Source organism: Panthera leo, chromosome D4 (assembly GCF_018350215.1).
Source record: "Panthera leo isolate Ple1 chromosome D4, P.leo_Ple1_pat1.1, whole genome shotgun sequence".
Classification (NCBI taxonomy): Eukaryota; Metazoa; Chordata; class Mammalia; order Carnivora; family Felidae; genus Panthera; species Panthera leo.
In genome coordinates, this window is record NC_056691.1 from 56,630,548 (window position 1) to 56,654,019 (window position 23,472).

Consider the following 23,472-nt stretch of genomic DNA (forward strand, 5'->3'; position numbering starts at 1 on the left):
TGCCCGGCTGCCGAAGACCCGGCGCCGCAGAGCGGGGAGCTGGTCGGGGGCGCCCACTGGCACCCGGACCCACAGGTCGTCGGAGCCGGGCGCCGCCTTCCTGCGGTCCCTCAGCGCCTCATTCCTGCGCGAGGTCGCCAAGCTAAGCTGCGAGGGCCGTGCCTCGAGGCGCGGGAGGGCGGAGCGCGACGCGCGCCCACCGGCCCGCGGAGGTCTTCTGGCGCGGGCGCACGCGCCGCAGCCGCACGGGGCGGGAGACAGGGAGGGTGGGTGTGCTGGGGAGCGCGCGCCGCCGCCGCCGCCGCCGCCGCCGCCGCCGCCGCCGCCTCAGCCTCAGCCTGCTGCTCCGCCTGCGCCGCCTGCTCCCGGCGCTCGGCCCCAGCACGCCGGCTCCCGAGTGGCCATGGGCGGCGCGGGGTCCGCGGTGTAGAGTCCGCCGACCCCGGACCCGCGTCCCCCACCGTGACGGTCCCGGTAAGCGGGGGCGGGGGCGGCGGGGACACGGCAGGCACCCTACGGGACGGGTCTGCGGGCCGCGGACAACCCTCCGGGGACTCTGAGGTGTTGTGTGGGAGCCGCCCCTAAGGGAGTCCCTGTGTAAGTAGATAACCCCCCGAGTGTCCCTGCCTCTGCCCCTTGGGAAAGTTCCGGAGGCGTGCAGGGAGCCGCCCCCATGGAGGACCCCTGTGTGAACGGAGACTCCCAGGGCTGTCTCTGCATTTGCTGCCATGGGGAGGCACAGCGTGGACGCACTGCCTACCCACAGAGACCTTCTGTATAACTACCGGAGGCCAAGGGTGGTCTCTGGTGGTGTCTCAGTGGAAGACCGTTTGAGAACACAGGGGAGCCTCAGGAGCCTGCGCGGTGGGGATGGACCCCACAGAGGACCGCTGTATAAAGGAATACCTTAGACTGTGCCCTGGAACTGCCTGGAATGAACCTCTGACTGGAAGGAGAGGATCCTGCTGCGGGATCTAGGCCAGGAGTAACTTCCCATATGCCCAAAGGACTTTAGCCTTGACCTTTTTAGGGCTTGGTGTGCCCTAAATTGTGCCCCTCCAAGGTGATCGAGAGGCTGGGGCCCTGTGGGGCTGCTGCCTTTGTCCATTCCTTCCCCGACCCCATTAGAAAATGTATTTAACGTGGTAGCCCAGGTTGTCTCGAAGCTGGATATTTGTGGAGGCAGGAACTTCTATTAGAGCAAAGGACATAAGGGAAGGGAGGACAAGTGAGCCCTCTGAAGCTAAGATAGGAGACTTGGGGCCCTGGGCTTGACTATCCATAAGCAAGCAGTAAGACAGGTAGAATAATTGATGCTGGCAGGTCCTGGAAGAGAAAGTCCTTTGAAGGAAGGAAGAAAAGATATGTAGGATTATTGAGCACCCATATACCAAGTACAATGCCAGAGGTGTTTAACATCTCATGTAATCCTTACAACAGCATTATGCAATTATCCCCTTTTCAACGTTAGGCACTTTAGACTCAGAGAGGTTTAGCAATTTGCCCAAGGTCACAAAGCTTGGAATCCTGAGATCGGTTTTCGAAATTTATTTGGGAAAAAGTGTCAAGGAGAGGCAGAAGCAAGAATGTATATTTGTTAAGTTGCATTAAGATACCAGGCATAGTATATGGTATATGCAATAGTAAAAAAAAAAAAATATATGCAATAGTATATGCAATATATATGCAATAGTACATGGTCGGTAAATGTGATGCCTAAATAAGTGAATGAGGAGTGTTTAATTGGGGATGAGACTGCTGCAGGAACTGATTTCCCCAGATTTCAGGGTGTGGCTTCCTTCACTGGCAACCCCACTGTAAGGAGGCCTCTGGTTGTCTCTGGACTTAATTGAGGCTGGGAAGAAGCCTCTGGGTGTGGTCTTTGATAGGATTTGGCTGGGGAACAAGAGGAATGCTTCAGAGGATGGTGTTCTAAGACTACCCTCCCAGCTTGCAGAATCCTTGGGGGAGAGGTGGGAGAGACAGGGTCACTTTTAGGAAACATGATTCATAGTGGCTTTGTGGCCCTCTGACTACATGCACCAACAGACTTTGGTCCACAGATAACATGCAGGACACTTTTTTCCCCAAAGTGCTTCTGCATGAGGATGAGGAGGGCAGAAAAGGTGCAGAGCCAAGGAAGGTTTATTAGGAGTCCATTTTCTGGGGAGGATAAAGGGTCTGTACCTAACACAGTGATGCACCCTCATCTCACCCCTTTGGCTGTGTTAGTGCTTTCATTCCACCTGAATCCCAAGGGTGCAAATTTGGGACCAAGGATAGAGTCTGGTTTCTTGTCCAAAAATGGGATAGTGAGGGAAGTAAGCAATGTATTCATCAGAGAACCATTCTGAAAGAGTTTTCCTGTTCCCCTATTATCCTTCTTCCACATAGCCAAACCTAGTGACATCCTCCCTTAATAGAAGTGGCTGTCTTCGGCTCCTGGGGTTACTTAGGAAAGATCAGGCTTGTGAGAAAACAAAACAAGCTGATTTTCCAATTGTTAGCTTTTCTTTTTAAACTCAGTGGTTGCCTGATGCATGGGTGTGGCACCTCAGGCACAGCTCCCTCAATGGAGTAAATTCTGACAAAGGTTTACATTGGTTCATCACTTCTCCATTACAAAGTGTTTAAAATCCCCCTTTCAGTTTACACCCCTCTCATCAGCTTAACACACCAAAATAAATAGGGTTGTGTGTGTGTGTATTTTTAATATTTATTTATTTTGGGGAGAGTGCAAGCTGGGGAGGGGCAGAGAGAGGGGGACAGAGGATCCAAAGCCAGCTCAGAGCTGACAGCAGTGAGCCCGATATGGGGCTTGAACTCATAAACTGTGAGATCAGGACCTGAGGTGAAGTCAGACACTCAACTGACTGACCCACCCAGATGCCCCATTTTTTTTTTTTTTTTTTAAGAAAATCAAAAGGAGGGGCGCCTGGGTGGCTCATTCAGTTAAGCATCTGACTCTTGATTTCGGCCCAGGTCATGATCTCATTGTTCATGAGTTCAAGGCCCTCATTGGGCTCTGCACTGATGGTGCTTGGGATTCTCTTTCCTCTCTCTGCCCTCCCCACATTCTCTTTTAAAATAAATAAACTTAAAAAAAAAAAAAGAAGAAGAAGAGGAAGGAGCAAGCCTGGAAATATGACCTTTGCTCCAATTCAGAATATGTCATTGGGTTTTTTTTCCTTACATTCTTCTTGGTATCACACCCTCTCATGTCCCTGGAAAAATTGCTAGGTGGCTTCAGGTGCTCCCCAAATATTGCACTTTGAATATCATCTCCCTGATGTCCAGCATTGGGTAAACATAAAAATTACAAAAATCCTAAGAGTACTAACTCTCTGCTAAACACAACATGAGTAAAATCATTCCAGAATGGATGTGAAGGATGTCACCTGGTGGCCTTAATCTACTCATTAAAAAAAAAAAAAAGCTCTCTCCAAAGGGAAATAAAATGGGAGAGAACTTCACGTGCATGTACTGATATACCTGGGTTTTACTTATGGACTTTAATCTTCCACATCTCTGATCATATTCTTAGCCTTTAATCTTCCACATCTTCTCTGATCATGTTCTTAGTTTTCTTCTTCCTACATTTGCCATATTTTTGACAGTGCTTCCTTTTCCTCAAACATGAATAGGACTTTCCTCAGCCCATTTCCCATACTCCCTCTATTTTTTCCAGTACACCTGTTCCTAAATGGATCATGTTTATGCAAATAATTTCATTTGTCTTTAGTTACAGAATCTTTATCTTCTAGTCCCACCTGCTTTTCTCCAACAATGCTCTTGGTTTCTGCTGTCTTCATTTCCCAGATTGATTTATTCATTCCTGATGGGAATATCATTATCCATTCCACCCTGAGTCTTAATGACCAAGTTCTGACAGGAATTGCTTACCAGCTTTGGACCAAGAAACCAAGACCGTCAGTTTATAGATGGAGACATGATTACTTTTTCCATTATAACATCCCTCTCCAATTCCCTCAGAGATTCATATATATTTACTAAGTGCAACCTACTTGCCAGGCACTATGCTAGATATGTATGACAGTTGCTTGCCCTTGAGGAGTTACATAGAATCAGTCTCCATGTCTCTAATCATTTACTATAGAGTAAGAAAAGTAAGGGGAAATTATAGCTTTACAGAGTACCTATAGGTTATGTGCCTCCTCTGGCAGCTACACTGTTAACCTCCCTGACCTTACCCTCCCCAAATTACTTTTGCCCATACGCTTTGAGTGAACTGCCCACACTCTTAGCTTCTTATGATAATGACAATACCTTATATTTGGATAACTTGTTATAGTTAGAGCCCTTTTACATACATGATTCTATTTGTTTTTGAGGAATGTTTCATCTTCCTGGGGTCTTCTTACTAAAGCAACAGTGTGTGGGGTGCCTGGCTCACTTTCTCTTTTTCCTGTTTTTTTTTTTTTTTTCCTTTTTGGAGTCTCCTAATCAAATTTATGGGTCTCCCAGAGGGAAAGCGCCAGTGATTCACTACAGTCACCACCTACCAGCTCTTAGGCTATGGAGAAGAGTTTCCTGATGGGTCCAAAAGCCAAGCAACATGCTCACTGGTCAGTTCTGTAACTTATCAGGGCTATCCTACCACCTGACCTCAGAAAATTAAATTATCTGGGTTTTTTGCCTCCTGAAATCCAAATACATATTCCCTTCTAAACAAATATTTTAAGCATACTGTCTCAAACAAGTTTTGTGGGGCTGATTCATATGTGAAGGCAGTTTTGCTTGCCTATTTCTATCCAGCAACCAGCTGGCTTCATACCTCCTGAGCTATGATGGAGTCCCCATATAGCAATCCATGCCTTGGCATGTGCTTTTACCTCTTCCTGGAATTCTTTTTTTTTTTTTTTTCCTTAGCCACTCGGGTAACTCCCACTCATATTTCAAAATTTAGCTCAAGCAACACCTTTTTTTTAAATCCTACACTCATGCCCCCTACACACACATATACACTGCATTCTCACAGGCTGAGTGAGATTCCGTTTGTTCATTCTACCAACAGTTATTAAGTGCCTGATTTGTGCCTGACACATACTAGGCTGCACTCAGCAAATATTTGTAGAATCGATAAACAAGTAAATATAATTAAGGTGTAATAAGTTTATTAAATGGGGTTGAATCTGTGCTTCAGGGGCCTACAGCAGAGAATAGGAGTGCTTCTCCATCTTGCTGAAAAGCTCTGCTTGCTAAGTGCAGTCACACCAGCCAGTCACTAATGATGTGCTATTTCTTAACTGTTGCTCTGCTTCTGTGGGAAGCCAGCACTGTGGCTTTTCATGAAGACTCATCCCAAGCCCCCAGAGGCTAACGATCATGCCATAATTGTGTTCTCATGTATATTAGAGCTTTGATGGCTTTTAGTAAATATTAAAAACAGGACCTCCTTCATGTATCACTCTCTTGAGCAGAGTTCAGGAAGACAGTTTTTATTCACTCTTTAGGCCTTCTGCTGCTCGGAAACCCCAAAGGAGCCCTGTGCAGTTGAGGCTGACTATGTCCCTCTGGACTGACTGAAGCCAGTGCTGCTGTGCTGGATAAATAGAATGAAAGAAGAGAGGGAGGTACCAGGTATACCCTTTCAGAGTCTGCAGATATGAAAACTAAAAGTAATCTGTAAATTACAGCTAGTCAACAGGAATGGTTGATTATGAACAGGCTCCCAGAGCACTGTCATGAGACACTGCATTCCTAAAGCAAAACTCTTTGATGGCTTTTGTTTAAAGTCTTGAGATTGATGTTGATGTCCGCAGTGAGCTTAGAGTCTGTGCTATGCATTTTGCATTTTTTAGACCCTGGTTCTGCTGATTTTCCATACCCTTGTGGCTAATTACCTTCTGTGTTAAGTATGTGACTTTCCCTGAGGCTCTCAATCTTTGGGCACATGCTTCCTGGAACCAACTGTCAACCACCTTGAAATTTTTCACTCTCATGTGCAGATGCTGCACATGCTAAATTTCTCCAGCCCAAATCCAGTGGGGAAGATATACATTTTCAAGCTTCCTACTTGTGCCCTTAGGGCAACAGCCCTGTGGGCCAGGCCACAGTGCCACAGGACACACCATAAATGCAGGAGACCATTGATCTTGATAATATTCTCTCTTTTCTTACTGTGGTTATACAAACTGGCTAAATTCCAAAATTCTATAGCTCTCCCCTGTGGTCAGAGAAATTACCCATAACTACTATATGGTTACTTGTTCTCATCCCTGCTACCCCTGAACCACCACCATTCAGGGTCCACCTCTGGAGAAGCAGAGTAGATATGATGAGATGAGCGGATGACTCTGTAGTTTTTAGAACTGAGTTCTGAAGATTTAGTTGTCTCTCTGGACAATGTTGAGGAAGAGAAAGGGTACTGACACCATGATCTCAAACAAACTTCTTATGTTGTTCAGTCATCTCTGCAACATTTATTTAACAAAGATTTATAGAACCCATGCTCTGTGGAAGACCATGGGAACCATATAAATTTTTTTCTCTTTTGATATCACTGGAAACCTGAAATTCCTTTTTCCACCTGTTCAACCCACTTTCTGGTTATTTTCCTTTGTCCCTCCACTCAGAGGTTTTCTTTGCCTTGTTGCAACCTAGGAAAGCCCTCATAACCTCTAAGCAATCACTTTTAGATGCTTTTGAGCTTTTTTCAAACAGTTGCCAGCCCTATATCAAGAATCAGATGAAAGAAATAAAAAGCATCCAGATTGGTAAAGAAGTAAAACTTACACTATTTGCACATGACATGATATTATATATAGAAAACCCTGAAGATTCCACCAAAAAACTACTATAACTGATAAATGAATTCAGTAAAGTCACAGGATACAAAATTAATTTTAAAAAAAGAATCAGGGGCCCCTGGGTGGCTCAGTGGGTTAAGCGGGCGACTTCAGCTCAGGTCATGATCTCATGGTCTGTGAGTTCGAGCCCTGCATCGGGGCTTTGTGCTGACAGCTCAGATCCTGGAGCCTGCTTCCAATTCTGTGTCTCCCTCTCTCTCTGCCCCTCCCCTGCATGCGTGCGCTCTCTCTTTCCCTCTCTCAAAAATAATAAACATTAAAAAATTTTTCATAAAAATAAAAAAAGAATCCGATGAAAGCAAGTACAGTAAATGTACCTTACATTTAGCATGCCAAATGAGGAGACTCCTGCCTATTATTAGGAGGGCTATTTCCCAGTCTTCTCATAGGTACAAATCTTTATAGAGAGCTTGGGAAGTGGTTCCCTAGCTGCCTTCCCCTTCCTTACTTCTCCACCAGCTCCTTCTATGAAGCAACCCTTCCTCCTCTTACTCTCACTACTTTGCCCTTATAAATATTATCACTGTGTTCTAAGCATGTGCTCTGCAGAGAATGGGTGTGTCTCGTACACACACCAAGCTGCCCACATATGTCTTACTGCCTGACAAATACATCTAGACCAACTTCTCTTACCCAAAGAAGGATTTTGGTTTTGTCATCTGTTTTCATTTCCTCCAGATCATATAGCCAAACAGCTCTATTCTACCTTCTTGTCCCTGTTATTCACCACCCCCCTGCTCCTGCCGTCTGAGGTTATTTTCCAAGCCTTCCTTAGATACCACAAATTCTCTGGCAGTAACATCATTCTTGAGACAATGTCTTTTTATTCTTCTTTCATCTTTGTTAGGGAGGTGGAAAACCCAATTCCACCCATCAACCAAAGAAGTAATCATTAGTTACCATTTGTGGAATCTTTACAACTTGATTTCCTTTTAACTCACTCTTCTTCCTAGGACTTCTTCCAGCACAGGAAGGGCCAGGTTTTTCTCAGCAGGCATTTGTTTTTACCCATCACTAATCACTACCACTTGTTTCTCTAGAAATTAGAGCTGATTTTGTTAATTTCTCAAACACCCAGGTGCACATCATGGATATTTCAACACACTTGCTTTTAATCAAGGTGTCTTTTGTATACAGGTTTGGTCCTCTCTGTTACGCATTAAGGGTTTAAACCTCACTCTTTGAAGCCTACTTCTATTGTGTCCTCACAGTTTACTCTTAAAATCAAAGTCATGTTTATTCAAAATGACTTTGGGCCTTGTTTGGATTTTGGCGGTTTCTTTTTAATGGTTCTGCTCTACATTTTCCGCCCTTATAGACATAAAGTGGCCTAGAAAACTGAACCATCTCAGGTAAAAGCAATAGAAGTACTCCAGGATCCTGTGGTCAGGGATGGAAAGTGGTTTTTAATTTGTTTTTATGTTTGTTTTGCTGGTGGATGTCATCTTCAGTCTTCATTGAAGTTCCTTTAAAGATAAACTCCCCAAACCACTGCAGTGACATCATTAACAGTTGAGATAGCTTAATAGTGATTCTTGTTATCCTTACAGAGAATAATGGGTTGTAGCAGGACTACAATGTGTTGGGAGATGCCTGTGGTTAATTTGCTGATACACTATTAATGAGTCAGTTCACTTATAGAGCAGCCCTCTTCATTGGCTGGCCTTTGCTGAGAACTCTTACTGCATTATCTGAAAAAGCCAGTGGGAACCAAATGCATACCATTGATTTTCCTCCAATGAATCATTCTTAAAAAAATGACTTTCGTATAGTTATTTTAGGTCTCCAAATAAGCATTTCTCAACTTTGTTTCAACCTATACTTTCTTGCTAAGAAACCTAAATGTCTTATAACTAATCCCTAAAATTTATAATACAACTTCTGGAAGGAGGCTGCCCCCAATTGTACTTTTTGTATCTCCCGAAGAACCAAGAGGACACTGTCAAGCTCTGCTGTTTTGTAGTCTATTTTACAAAAAAAAAAAAAAAAAAAAAAAAAAAGTGATGACTTTAATAATTGCTTTACAGATATAAATATGTATTATAATTTATTCACTTCTTCTATCTTCTCTCCTCCTGGGGTTCAGATATATATCCCCCACCTGCCCCCAGGATCCAGCCAGTGAGAATCATTGCTCCGATCTTTGTGTTCTATTGGATTAAATCAGTTTTTTCTCTTTATTTATGGCATGAATATATCACAGGTTTTTAAATAATCCTCCTATTGACATTATTTCCACCTTTTTATAATTGTAAAAAAATTAGCCGGTAAATATTCTTTTACCTTTATGCACAAGTCAAAGAGGATCAGCCTCTCAGTAGGGTCTTCTTCAGTCAAAGATATGTTAGTAGCTGTCCATCTCTGTTAGAACCACAGACTCTTTTATATCATTTTATTTTAATTCTAGTATACTTAACATAGTATTATATTAGTTTCAGGTGAACAATATAGTGATTTAACAATTCCATGCATCACCCAGTGCCCATCATGACATGTGCACTCTTTAATCCCCATCACCTATTTTGCCCATTTCCTCATCCACCTTCCCTCTGGCAACCATCAGTTTTAGAACCACAGACTTTTTTTTTTAAATAGGCTCCACACCCAGTGTGGGGCTCAAACAACCCTGAGATCAAGAGTTGCATACTCCACCAACTGAGCTAGCCAGGCACCCCCTAGAACCACAGACTCTTAAAACAAGCTTGAGAATTCTGTTCTTGTACCACAGCAGTCACGGGGAAAGCTTACTATTCCACAATGTTGTCCTTGTCTTTTAGAAGTAACCATCTTTAAATCAAAAGACAAAAATGTGGTTCTCTAATCAAAAATGTAAAATTATTCAAAGGCTGTATTTTTCAAATCGCAGGTCCAGACTCATTGCGAAGTCATGAAATCATTTGGGAGAGTCACTATCAGGATTGTTTTAATGAAATAGGATAGAAAGGATAGAAAATATCAGGGGGCATCACATGTAGTATAAGTAGGATTGTTTCACAAAACTACAGGTTCAGTTCTAGATTTATGAATACATGTTTATAACCATATGTCTACAGAGTCACATCATAAACTATATTTCTTACTATGGGTCACAGTCAAAACTTTTGAAAAACATACCATGAAAGTTTTCTGAGGAAAACCCTGTAGCCTTGGAAATAATTGATCGTGAAGAAGGTCTGCAGTAAAGGGTTGTGTGTCAGTTTTACATTCTCCCTCTTGGTGTGGTGTGTCTGTACCTCTTGCTGTAAGTGGGAGACTTGCTTCCTACCTATCCATAGCACAGCTGGTGCTCTTGAGGCATGTGAGCAGTGTCTGGAGACTGTAGACCCAGCCTCTTCAAGAATACTCTGGATCCATAGCCTCAGCAAAAGCACTAACATACACACATTTTCCTCTCTACTCCTAGGCCCACCCAGACTAGATACCTGTTTGGGTTACTTGTAAAAGAATATGATAAAAGAACATGAACATTATAAATGTTTAAGACTACATAATCCAAACATGATCATTAACAGAGAGCTAAAGCCCAAGGCAGTAAAGGAAGGTGTCCTGGATCACAGCAGATCCAGAACTAGAACAAGTTATTTTGTTTCTTAAATTCCACTAGTTAGTTGATTTCAAACTTCCCTGTCAGTAAAAAACAAAAACAGAAAAACAAACAAACCCTCCTGCCCTCTTAGTAAATCAGTCCGAGAAAAGCTGAATAAAATACTGTATGATTTCAAATACAGGGAATCTTTTTAAAAACACTGAATTCCTTGAACTCAGGGCACCTGAGTACAGTTGGTTAAGCATCCAACTCTTTTTTTTTTTTTTTTTTTTTTGCCAACTTAGCTAACATACAGTATGGTCTACTTCAGTAGTTTTCCATGACTAATCACTTACATACAACACCCAGTGCTCATCCCAACAAGTGCCCTCCTCAAGCTCATCCCCCATTTTCCCTGTCCCCCCAACCACCCACCCCCATCAACCCTCAGTTCTCTATATTTAAGAATCTCTTACGGTTTGCCTCCCTCTCTGTTTGTATCTTATTTTTCCTTCCATTCCCCTATGTTCATCTATTGTGTTTCTCAAATTTCACATATGAGTGAAATCATATGATATCTGTCTTTCTCTGACAGACTTATTTCCTTTAGCATAATACCCTCTTGTTCCATCCATGTTGTTGCAAAGATTTCATTCTTTTTCATCACCAAGTAGTATTCCATTGTATATATATATATATACCACATCTTCTTTATCCATTCAGTTGATGGATATTTGAGCTCTTTCCATAATTTGGCTATTGTTGATAGTGCCTCTATAAACATTCAGGTGCATGTGTCCCTTTGAATCAGCATTCCTATATCCTTTGGATAAATTCCTAGTAGTGCAATTGCTGGATCTTAGGGTAATTCTATTTTTAATTTTTTGAGGAACCTCTATATTGTTTTCCAGAGTGGCTGCACCAGTTTGCATTCCCACCAGCAGTCAAGAGGGTTCCCCTTTCTCTACATCCTCGCCAACATCTGTTGTTTCCCAAGTTGTTAATTTTAGCCACTCTGACCAGTGTGAGGTGGTATCCCAATGTGGTTTTGATTTGCATTTCCCTGATGATGAGCAATGTTGAGCATCTTTTCATGTGTCTGTTTGCCATCTAAGCATCCAACTCTTGATTTCAGCTTAGGTCATGATATTGAGGTTCATGAGTTCAAACCCCACATCAGGCTCCATGCTAACAGTACAGAGGCTGCTTGAGATTCTCTCTCTCTCCCTCTCTCTCTCTCTCTGCCCCTCTCCTTCCCTCTCTGCCCCCCCAAAAATAAATAAAACTTTAAAAATATTGAACTCATAGAAACAGAGTACAATTATGGTTGCCAAAGGCTGAGGATAGGGGGAAATGGGGAAACACTGGTCAAAGGGTACAAACGTTCAGTTATAAAGTAAGTTCTGGGGATCTCAGGTACAGCAAGGTGAGCATAGTTAATACTATTTTGTATATTTGAAAGATGCTACAAGAGTAGAGCTATAATGTTCTTAATATAAGAATGACAAAATGGTAATTATGTGAGGTAAAGGATGTGTTAACTAGCCTTATTGTAAACATTTTTGCGATATATAAGTATCAAATCATCACGTTGTACACTTTATATCGTGTTGTATGTCAATGATATCTCAATAAAGCTGGGAAATAAATGAACGTAAAACTGCCCTCTCTCCCTTTACCCTTTATCTAGTCAGTTACCAATTTCTCTAATTTTGTTTCCAGGGTATCAAATAGACTCCGTCAGCATTATTCTTGCTGTCATCATTTCAGTTTAAATCCTCTACATCTTGCCTGGACTATTATAGTAGCCTTCTAATTGGCCCTAACCTTTCCTCCTACCCTTTGCCACCTCTTCACCCACACAAACTGAAAATAGCTTCTTACCCGTTCTTCAGGGTCCACTTTGACTCCCAGTAGTGTGGTCTTAACCTCCCTTTAGGCATTTCCAGTACTTTGTCTCACTCTTCTTTGAGTTCTGATATTAAGTAGCTTTAGTGGTGAGACTGTTCTCCTGTCTTCTATGTCTTATGATGAGTAGTTAGTGCTTTGCACATTGTGCTGTTCAATAAGCCTTGATTATAATGGATTGAGAAAAAGGCTAAAATGGACTCTCTTTTTCACTTTACTTAGAAGAAGCATTCCCCAGCTGAATTCCACTAAGACCTTTCAGGCTAGGAAATAGCAAACCAGCTTTGCAATGTGCCATGTCATGCCCTCACTTAACAGTGCTGTACCCTGGTACTGCAAAGGAAGAGCAGGGATAATGTTACTTCTTAATCTGTAAAGGTTTTATTGAACAGTTCATTAAAAAAAATAACACTAGTGGGGTGCCTGGGTGGCTCAATCGGTTCAAACCGATCGGTGCAAATAGGTTCTAAGTGTCTGATGGGCTTAGATCTCGTGGTTTGTGGGTTCGAGCCCCGCGTTGGGCTCTGTCCTAACAGCTTGGAGCCTGGACCCTGCTTCAGATTCTGTGTCTCCTTTTCTTTCTGCCCCTCCCCCACTCGTGCTCTGTCTCTCTTTCAAAAATAAATAAACATTAAATTAAAAAAAAAACATTAGTGAAGTTTTAAAAATGTGAGCAGCACCTTAGCACTTGTAATGGTCAGGTTGTCTATGAAAGAGAAACACACCCACAAAGAAGCATAGCTACCAATTAGAGGGGGCAAAGGATTGTTTGTGACCTTAACCATACGGATCGGGTGGTACAGTTTCCTATCTAATTAGGAGTCCCCTAAAAATAGGAGATCATTCACTGTGACTGAAAAAATGAGCATTTTATGTGGATTATCCCTGGATGCACTGTGCACAGCACTTATTGGAGGAGTGTTTCTTGTCAGAAGTCTGAAATGTATTGCTGCAGTCTTGCTTTAAGCCTTGGGTCGTCTCATGGGGCAGAGGAAAGACTTGGGCTCTGAAGTTTCTAACTTTCTCAACAAAGGCGTGGGACCCCTAGACCTAATTGGCTTTGGGACACCAAGAAAGACAGATATACAATTTCACATTTGTAGAATACTTCCCAGTCTACTAAGCACTTTTTAAGCTCATTTTGTAATGTTATCCTCATGACAGCCCTGTGAAGTGCACTGGGCAGATAGCTTCCATTTTTATAAATGAGAAAAACAAACTCACAGAGCTAGTTAAAAATAGCAGAGTCTTTTGACTCCTTAACAAGTGTTCTCTCCACCTCACCATGCCACTAAACTCCAGAAAATCTTGCCATTTAGGTGAATGGTTGAAACTGATTGGCCCAACATGGCCATTGGTTGAGTCTGGGCCCCTCTGCTTTTTGGTCCACAGAGCCATGGGGGTGTTGATGTCCAAGCGGCAGACAGTGGAGCAGGTGCAGAAGGTGAGCTTGGCTGTGTCTGCCTTCAAGGATGGGCTACGGGACAGGCCTTCCATCCGACGCACCGGTGAGCTTCCAGGGTCCCGCCGTGGCACCGTAGAGGGCTCTGTCCAGGAGGTACAGGAGGAGAAAGAAGCAGAGGCAAGCACTCCAGTGCTCCAAGAAGAGAGCAGTGTCAACCGTGCAGCCTGGGAGAGGCTCCGAGATGGGCGTGGAGTGGAGCCTGAGGAGTTTGACAGGACTAATCGTTTCACGCCCCCTGCGTTCATCCGCCCTACCCGGAAGCTGGATGATGACAAGCCTCCTGATATCTGCTTGGAGCCCAGAGAACATGTGAGTATCCAGTTAAGGCACAATCCTCAAGTCTTAGACTTTCTGAGGATCAGAGAGCAGGATAGGACGGGCTGAGTATAGTTAAAATGAGACTCAAAAACAAAAGAACTCCAGAAAGGTGCAGTTGAGTCCAGAACAATCTTAAAGAATTTCTTCTACAAGAATAAAAATGTTACATCCTGGATTGGTTTTGTGAGAGACATGAGGCAGTGGTGATAAGGAATGACACGATAGCAGGGATAGTAGTATTCCCTGTAGGAGGCATTTAGAAATATGTGGGCATTCAAGAAGGTCACAGTGAGTGGGAATTGCTACTGGTTTTTGATGCCAAGAAAACCAGGGATGCTAAGTGTCCTGCAATGCTTGGGACAGTCTTTCAGAACAGATTTTTTTCCCAAAAAATCCTAGTAGCATCCCTCTTCAGAAACATGATCACAGAAGCCTGAGCATATGGAAAAGCTTACTGATTCTTGTCTCTCCAAGAGAAAGCTCCATCATCTCAACACTGCCTTCAGTTGGAGCTGTTCCTCTGGGCTTCTCCAGGGACACTCAGCCCCGTGTAGGTAGTTCTGTGTTTGGTGGTCATAGGATCTTGCTGCCTACACTGGAATGAATACACTCCCTATTTATTCCTTTCCTCAGGTTGTCAATGATGAGATGTGTGATGTCTGTGAGGTCTGGACAGCTGAGAGCCTCTTCCCATGCAGGATCTGCACCAGGGTTTTCCATGATGGCTGCCTGCGCCGCATGGGCTACATCCAAGGAGATAGTGCAGCGGAGGTGACCGAGACAGCCCACACAGAAACCGGCTGGAGCTGCCACTACTGTGTGAGCCTGGACTACAGGGACAGTAGGCTGCCTCACTGCAGGGAACTTGGCACTTTTACTAGAGACCCAGTCTTGGAACACTGGTTTCCAGGCAGTGACCTAAAGAGGTTTCCAATAGTAGACACATGGATCCTCAAGCTTTCTCTTGAGGACAGGCTTTCTCTACCTTAGCATTATGACATTTTTGGACATAATTTTTTGTTGTGGGGAGTGTATACATGGTAGGATATTTAGCAGCATCCCTGGCCTCTACCCCCATTAGATGTCAGTGGCACCCAACCCCAGTTGTAACAACCAAAAATGTCTCCAGATACTCCCAAACGTGTCCTAGGGGAGAAAACTTATCCCCAGTTGAGAACCACTGAGCTAGAAGAATCAATGGGTAGGATGAGGCCTAATTACTAAAAAGTCTTTTGTTTGGAACAGTGCTTTCTCTCTAAGTCTGTGGTTGTCATTCATTGTACTCATCTGAAAAACCAACCTGAAATCCTAACCAGCTTGCCTCCAATAGGTGTAGGCTCTAACATAGGAACACTTACTTCTTAGTCCTAAGATTGTCGTTTGGTCTGCCACCTAATTCTTAGGAGCATTTGTTCTTTATCTCTAATATGATCATTATGTAAATTAAATAACAACAGTCTATTGATTCAGAACTTTGCAAATTCTATATAAATGCCTTCTAACTTTTAAAAAGACAAAAGCCAGATTCATATCCATTTCTCAGCACATCTGAATAGAGTTTAAGTCTTGCTTTATTGATCTGTTATCCTGCAGGTATCTTCATTATTCACGGATTTCAGAATAAGGAACATCTCGGCAGATCCCCCCTCTTCTTCCTACTGCCTAGAAGAAAGCAAAATTGAAGTATAGGACAGTTATTTCCAGCCACTTACACATCTTTTCCCCAGCTGAAGTATGTCATGGTAGATCCTGCTCTACACACCATCTTCTCTAGTCACCACTCCTCCAAACACCAGCCTTTTCACTCCCAGCAACTCTGCTCTGCAGTATTCTGATGTGGGACCAGGTTGAAGGTGTCTCTGTCCTAACCCCCAGCCCCACCCCAGAATATATGGCCCCCTTCTTGGCTTTCTGTCATGGTCCTACCATCATTACTAACACTTTCCAGACTTTTTACAAAGGCTTCTTCCAAGCTCTTCCCTTTTATTTCCTTCCCTTCGTAGCCAGGCTTCTTGAAAAGACTCCATTAGCTCCTTGTGGCTACTCACCCACCTATAATTCAGCTTCTGCATCCATCATTCTGCTGAATTGTTTCTTTCTTAAGTCACCAGTGACCTAATTGTCAAGTCTAGTGACTTTTTCTCAGGTATCTTCTTACTTGACCTCTCTGGGGTATTTAGCACTTCCTTATTGCCTCTTCTCTTTTGGAGGGATTTGAGTATTTATGAGAGTTATTATGTAAAATATGGAAACTAGAGAAAATAGAAAATCAGTAAAGTCCTATCATATTTGTATAACCACTGTTAATATAACCTTCTACATTGTGCAACTCTCTTTTCTTGGCTTCTAGTATCCTCTACTGATACTCTTCCTATCTTCTCTGACCATTCTGAATGACTTTAGTTAATTTCTTGCTGCAGTCCTAAATGCTTTCTTGGGGCTCTGTTGTTACATTTATCTTTTCTCATTGTACACACTCTCTGCCTGGGTTACTTCATCCACTTCAGTGGCTACAGCTACTGTCTAAACACTAATGATTCCCAAACCTTTGTGTCCAGACCTGAATTTCTTATCTCTTGGATTTACATCCATCTTGTTGCCTCACAGGTACTTCACATTCAGCATGCCCCAAAACGAACTCCCCTTTTCCCCAAAACCTGTTCTCCATCCATTTATTGCCTCTGTCAATAGTAATACCACCACCACCACTCCCCAGGTACCAACACCAACTCATTTCTCTCTTTCATCCTTTACATCCAGTAAGTGATTCTGTCTCCTAATACCTCCAATCTCTCCTCTCTTCTCCATGCTCAAGTCTTAGTTTAGCCACTCATCTTTTTTTACCTGCACTATAGTGACAGCCAACTAACTTCTCCATGCATCTAGACTTTGCCCCTCTAATTCATTCTCCATACAGCAAAGAGCTGACAATGGCGCTCTGCCCTTAAAAACCATTTGGTGGGGCCCCTGGATGGCTCAGTCAGTTAGGTGTCCGACTTCAGATCAGTCATTATCTCATGGTTTGTGAGTTCAAGCCCCGCATCAGGCTCTCGGCTATCAGTGCAGAGCCTACTTTGGATCCTCTGTCCCCGTGTCTCTGCCCCTTCCCTGCTTGTTCTCTCTCTCTTTCTCTCTAAAAAGTAAATGAACATTAAAAAAAAAACATTTGGTGACTCCTCTTTGCCCCCAAATAAAGGTTCATTTGAATAAAGGCTCAGAAATAAAGGGAATTTGAGGCCCTTAAATAAAGGGCATTTGAGGCACTTCACAGTCAGGCTGTGGCCTACCTGTCCCTTATCTTTTATCATTCCTCTTTATTTTCCTTACACACACACACACACACACACACACACACCCTACACTCCTGCCCCGCTGAACATCTCACAGTGTTACACCACATTTATTGAAAGAATTGTTTGAGTTCTTTATGAAATCCGCAAATGAATACTCATGATATGTCTGTTCCTGTTCTTTGCTGGTATTTTAGGAGAGAAATAACCTGCTAGAGAGAATCTTTGATAATTTAAAGACTATAAAACTGTATATAAGTGTTAACAAAATAACATATCAGTGCTGTTTTAGAATTAAAGCTTCTATGGCACCACAAAAAGAACTCATTTGGTTTTAGGGACTTTGTCATTATGTCATCTCTTTTAAAACCGTTATGGATTATTTAAAGTAATACAGCCTACTAGGATCAGTTAGAATTAAACTTCTTTTTTAACTGAAATCCTCTTTGAGCACAGTCTAACACAGAAGCCAGGTACATAAAATGAATAAAGATGGAGCTGCTGCGGTTGATGGAGTTGGGGATTCACAACCTTGCCCACTCACTAGTCCCCTTTTCCCTTGAAGCAGCTTCCTAAGGCACTTCCAAGGAATCCCTAGGGTATCTCAGAATAATTTTTAAACTCCTGTCTTAGTAAAAGGGACTCAGGTCTAGAATCAGGATACCAGGCTTCTGGGGAAGATTCTGCCACAGAGTTGGTCAACTCTGAGCAAGTCCTTTCCCCTTTCTAGAAACTCAGTCTCCTTGATTCTGATTAGAGGCTGGGATTAGATGATCCCAGAATTGCCTTCAAATTGAAATACTATTTCCATCCTTCTTGATCCTTGGCTTTTCTTTCTTGCTGGTCTATATGGCCACTGACTCAGCTCTTCTCTTTTTTCAGGACAACCTCAACTTGCTGCTAACTGAGGAGGAAATGTACAGCCTCACAGAGACCTTTCAGCAGTGTAAAGTCATCCCTGGTAAGGCTGCACAGTGCTGTCAGATGCAGAGGGGCTGGCACATTTTTCCTCCATACTTTCTAGGATGAACCATAAAAGGAGTATTCTGGAATTTGGAGGGTAGGGGTAAATAGGTCCCTGTTGGCCAGCAGGGGCACCCACACACCTACCCATTCCCCCCACCCACCACAGCCTCAGTTATCCTGGCTATGGGAGAAAAAGACTCCACAAAAGCTATGGATGTAGGGGCTCTGGAGGGTAGCCTAGGGGTGAATGGAGATGCCCCAGAGGCTGAGGAAAGGGTGGGCATGGCTAGCATGGGGTGCCTCCCACAGATTGCTCCCTGACACTGGAGGACTTCCTGCGCTACCGCCACCAAGCAGCAAAGCGGGGGGACAGTGACAGGGCTCTAAGCGAGGAGCAAGAGGAGCAGGCAGCCCGCCAGTTTGCAGCCCTGGACCCTGAACATCGAGGACACATAGAGTGGCCTGACTTCTTGTCCCATGAGTCCCTCCTGCTTCTGCAGCAATTGCGTCCCCAGGTGAGGGCCAGCTGGGGTGAATGTCGATGGGATACTGGGTGACAGAGACCTGGGAAGCATGCCAGGTAGGTTGGGGGAGCACTAGGTACTGTCTTAGCAGGGACCAGTACCAGGAAAGGGCTCACCTTCTACCCAGTAACAGGTGGTCCAGTGCCTAAGCTGGGGAAACTGCCCAAGGAAGATTGATTTGCATTGAACCCAACTGCAAATGTTAATGCTACCAGAAAGCCTCTGGGCAGCTTCAAAGGGAGGCTGCCAAGGTGGTAATGGAGGTAGGATTCTCTATGGCTTGACATTTTACAAAATATTTTCAGCTCCAAGATCTTAACTTGTCTCTTCTTTCCCAGAACTCTCTGTTAAGGCTTCTGACAGTCAAGGAGCGGGAGCGAGCCCGGGCCATCTTCCTGGCACGGGGCAGTGGGAACACTATCAGTGAGGCAGAGTGCCGCGGAGCCCAGCATTCTTGGTTCTGCAAACGCCTTGCAGAGGCTCCATCCTGCAGTGTCAGGTTTGCTCCCTGCCAATCCCTGGCCCCACTCACATGCCCTCATCCTTTTACCATGCCAAATGGCCCTTGGCATAAAAGGTACCTCTCTGTTTCTTCTGTCAACGGATAGGAGAGGATCCTCCTGTGCATTAGACAGTGACTCCTGTTGGGCCAAGGCATAGGGCATCCCCTCCTCCAAACTGTGGCCCCATATCAGAAAAGCCTGGGGGCTCAAGCATCCGACTTGGGCTTAGGTCATGATCTCACTGTTTGTGAGTTCAAGCCCCACGTCCGACTCTGTGCTGACAGCTCAGAGCCTGGAGCCTGCTTCAGATTCTGTGGTCTCCCTCTCTCTGCCCCTCCCCCATTCATGCTGTCTGTCTGTCTCTCTCTGTCTCTCTCTCTCTTTCAAAAATAAATAAACATTAGAAAAGCCTGGACATGCATGTCCAGAGCCATGGATGGGTTCACCAGAGTTTGGGAGGAGCCAGACCTTTCACTTTCCCACTGCTAACCACATATCATTGTGTCCAACAGTATCAGCCATGTGGGTCCCATAGCAGATAGTAGCCCAGCCAGCAGCAGCAGCAAGAGTCAGGACAAGGCTCTGCTGCCAACAGAACAGGAGTCCAGGTGAGTAGAACCTCCTTAAGGGGCTGTCTGCACCCCTACCCTTTAACACACATAAGTGGGCATTACTAACTGCTACCCCAAAACAGCAAGTGCCTATCCCAGAAACCAGGCTCCAAGAATATACATTTGACCACAGATATATAGGATCAGTTGGCTGGTCTGTCAACTTGGAAGCACAGCCAGTCATACCTATGTCAGCCAAAAGCCAGGGCTTCTCTGAGTTTTGCTCAGCTCAAGCTTACTGCCACTGGGACCAGGTCTCACGAGCCTTCAGGCTCTACAGCCAATCTCTCAAACCTGTTCTTTGCTCCCACTCCAGATTTGTGGATTGGCCTACCTTCCTGCAGGAAAATGTTGTCTACATCTTGGCCGCTCGCCCCAACAGTGCAGCAATTCATCTGAAACCCCCAGGATAGCATGGAGCAGAGAAGCTGGGGGACAGTGATGTTCTCTCCCTCCTTTCCTTTTGCCCTTTCCCCCTTCCCCCCACCATCCTCTGCCTGAGACTTACGGGGATGGAGCACTGCCAGCATCTCAATTTGCCACTAAGCTTTATGGAACTGAAATTACTCTTCCCCTCTCAACAGAGGCAGTAAATGCATTGCCACCAGGAAAAGCCCTGGGAGCTGTGGCAGTATCCGCTCCTGGACCCACCCCCCTACCCTCACATCACAGACTGGACCTGCCACTGCACACATATGTGCATACACACACATATACCCATGCCTAGCTGTCCATGCCTTCAGAGACCTGGTTCTTTTTCATTGAAAAAGGATCAAAATTCCTTTGTGAAGCTCCTGGTTATAGATTGGGGGGCGGGGGGTCTCTGTTTACTCCTTCTATTGGCCGGTTCTGATTTCCTATAGACAAGTCTCTGGCCAAGTGATTCTTGATAATAGGGCACATCAGACTCACGTGCTGTCCTAGAGATGCTGACAGGTTCCCTCTTCCCCAAATGAAAATCCCTTCTGTGGTGAGCCACTGTTCTGGTAGGTGTGTGCTATGTCCCTCAGGTATGTTGGGGTGACAAAATTATTGAAAACCACCACTGGCACTTCAGCCCATTATTTATTTAAATTCTAATTTCTAGAGACAGAGAAGGTAACTAGTCTATGGAGTCCTAATTAGAAGAGGGGAAGGCAGCCCTTCCCAGGAACCCAGAATTCTAGGAACCTCTCACCACATCTTTCAAGTCCAAAAGTCTTTAGGAGAACAGTTAAAAACCAAGATGAGCCACCCTGGCCCCTGCTTTGCAGATGGGAACACATGGCCTAGAGCCCAGGGGGCCTGAATAGAACAAGTATGATGGCAAGAACCACAGGCCTCTGTATTAGATGCCTCATCCAACTTGGCTACCACAGAGACCCGAAGCTTGATCTCCAGTGAGGACAAGGTCTGGATGGAAAAAGAAAAGAGAAGCCTTGTGCTTTTCCATCTTTCCACCTCAACTCACCTGTAGACCTGGAAAAAAAAAGTGTGCCATTGCATAAAGAACAAGAGCCAGCCTCTCCCACAGCCCAAGAAAGAGCAGTTCCACAGAAGCCCTCAGTGAAGACTCCTTTCAACCACCCTAACAATGAGGGTAAGAAGCTGGAGCTAAGAAGAAGATTTGCATCTCAGCTCTTGATCAGAGAAAGTCTGAGCAAGGCCTCACAGAAGAAGATTCATTCTTCTCCCCATCACTGAGATAGGGCCTGAGTTGCTGCTTCTCCCTACATGTCTGAGCCCCAGCTGTCCTTACTAAGTTCTCATTAAGTTCTCAAGTCACTGCATGTTGTGGGTCAGCCCTGGCCCCGGAGTCCAGGTTCTGTTTCCAGCCTGACAACTTAGGTTTAGCCAAATTTTAATACTAGAGAGGGGGTTGGCTTGATCATGTAGAAGCTAACATATCTCCATTGTTCAAGGCACTTGTACTAAATTGGGTGCTTACAGAAGAAGTAGCGTACAGCTCAGTGTGGAGATGCTCAGAGGAAAGTGGGGAGCTGCAACCAGGGTCATGGTAAGAGTACTATATGCTCTCCTTCTGTAGAAACTGCCTGATCCAGAATCAGGGTGAGAAACTTCAAGGGTTGGATTATTCAGTACTGAAATGAAGGAGACAGAAGATCAATTTGGATTCATGTATATGGCTCTGAACATTTTAAAACCCACAACTTTTTGTAAATACTTCTTAGGCATACTCCCAAGATTGATCAGCTAGGAGGGGCCATTATTTAGTTTAGCCAGAAAAAATAAAAAGCAAAAGCACAGGACTCTTGGGTCCAAGGACTGCCTCTGAAGCAGCCAGACCTGGGGTTTTACACTGAGAAGATTAAAACACATTCAGCACAGGGACTCTTGCTTATTCTCCTGGTAAATCACCTTGTATGCCAATGGCCTTGGGCTGCTGGATTACAGACAGGGAATTTTGAGTAGAGACAAGCTCTGGGCTTTGAGAGCTGAACCGCTTTTTTCTCCTGCCTCAGCATCAGTCATAGAGACTGGAAATATATCTTCTTGTTCCCTGATCCTTCACAGACAAGGTGATGCCTACCTCTGTGGAACTGCAGCTTCTAGCTTTCTGTGGGTGAGTGGTGAAAGACCATGGTCGGATCAGGCCAGGTACATCCCAGGGCCTAGCAAAGCAGGCCCTGAATTTCTTCCACAGTAGGATCAGGCCCATTCGGGACTATCTCTCTTCCTGTTCCAAGACAGCAAGTTTTCTTGGTAGGTGCATGCTATAGAGGGCCCAGAGGACCCCAGCATAGAGTTCCCAGTCCACAAGAGTCCTAAGAAGCAAAACATGGAGGAATAACTAGCCTCCTCTCCATTAGGCATGTAGCTTTTTACTAATGAAGAGGTTCCTTTGTTCCCCCAGACCAGAGTTGCAGAAGGCCCATCCCAACCCCCCTGTCTGGGATGACCCTTTCTAGTGTCCCAATCCATGGAGCTCCTCTGCAATATATATGAAGGTGTTCAAACTTTCATAAACGTAGTGAAACCGATTCCCTTTCCTTTTCCTCAAGCCTTTCCATCACTGTGACTATCTGAAATTCTGCCAAGTACAAAAATTAGTGTCTGACTCTAAGGGTTTGAGAAAATGTTCCTTCCAGTCATTTCTGCCTGGCTGCCCCAAATTGAGCTCAGTGCTTTTTACAAGCACCACCTGCTCCACCCACTACCAATGGAGGTTAAGATTATGTTTATGCTCCTCTGAAGACTACTTGCCCTAGGCCTATTTCACCAAACACTCCTTTTCCTTATGCTTAGATTTAAAGAAAGGGGCATATGGATGACACAGTGGAGCTGCAGGGACAGAGGGTAAGCTGAGGCAGTAGCTATGGCCACATAATCTCTCCAGGTCTGCTCTGTGGCTTCCTCTCCTGAGACAAGCCTTCTGCAACAATGGTAGGCTCTGTGCTTTGAGTAAAGGCCCCTTTGGATCCCAGAGATGGAGCAGTTCCTTTGCTCCCAGGTACTGGCCCACTCCCAAGTGCTTTTCTTCCTTTGAGAACAGCCAAAGCCATGAGCACATTGCCTCTTCCCACCTTCAGT

At 44.5% G+C, this 23,472-nt stretch overlaps 1 protein-coding gene across 2 annotated transcripts; it reads left to right on the forward strand.

The window, feature by feature from the left end:
- The first annotated feature begins 332 nt into the window (after positions 1 to 332).
- PHF24 (PHD finger protein 24) lies at positions 333 to 20,722 on the forward strand. Of its 2 annotated transcripts, XM_042913208.1 has the most exons (8): positions 333 to 474; positions 13,657 to 14,038; positions 14,681 to 14,866; positions 18,220 to 18,298; positions 18,613 to 18,818; positions 19,166 to 19,326; positions 19,843 to 19,938; positions 20,258 to 20,722. In XM_042913208.1, the coding sequence occupies exons 2-8, from the start codon at positions 13,661 to 13,663 to the stop codon at positions 20,352 to 20,354; spliced, it is 1,203 nt and encodes a 400-aa protein (XP_042769142.1). In that variant the 5' UTR covers positions 333 to 474; positions 13,657 to 13,660; the 3' UTR covers positions 20,355 to 20,722. The 2 variants fall into 2 exon arrangements, with proteins under 2 accessions (XP_042769142.1, XP_042769143.1); XM_042913209.1 differs by lacking the exon at positions 333 to 474 and having other exon boundaries at positions 13,911 to 14,038; positions 14,746 to 14,866.
- Positions 20,723 to 23,472: the final 2,750 nt, after the last annotated feature.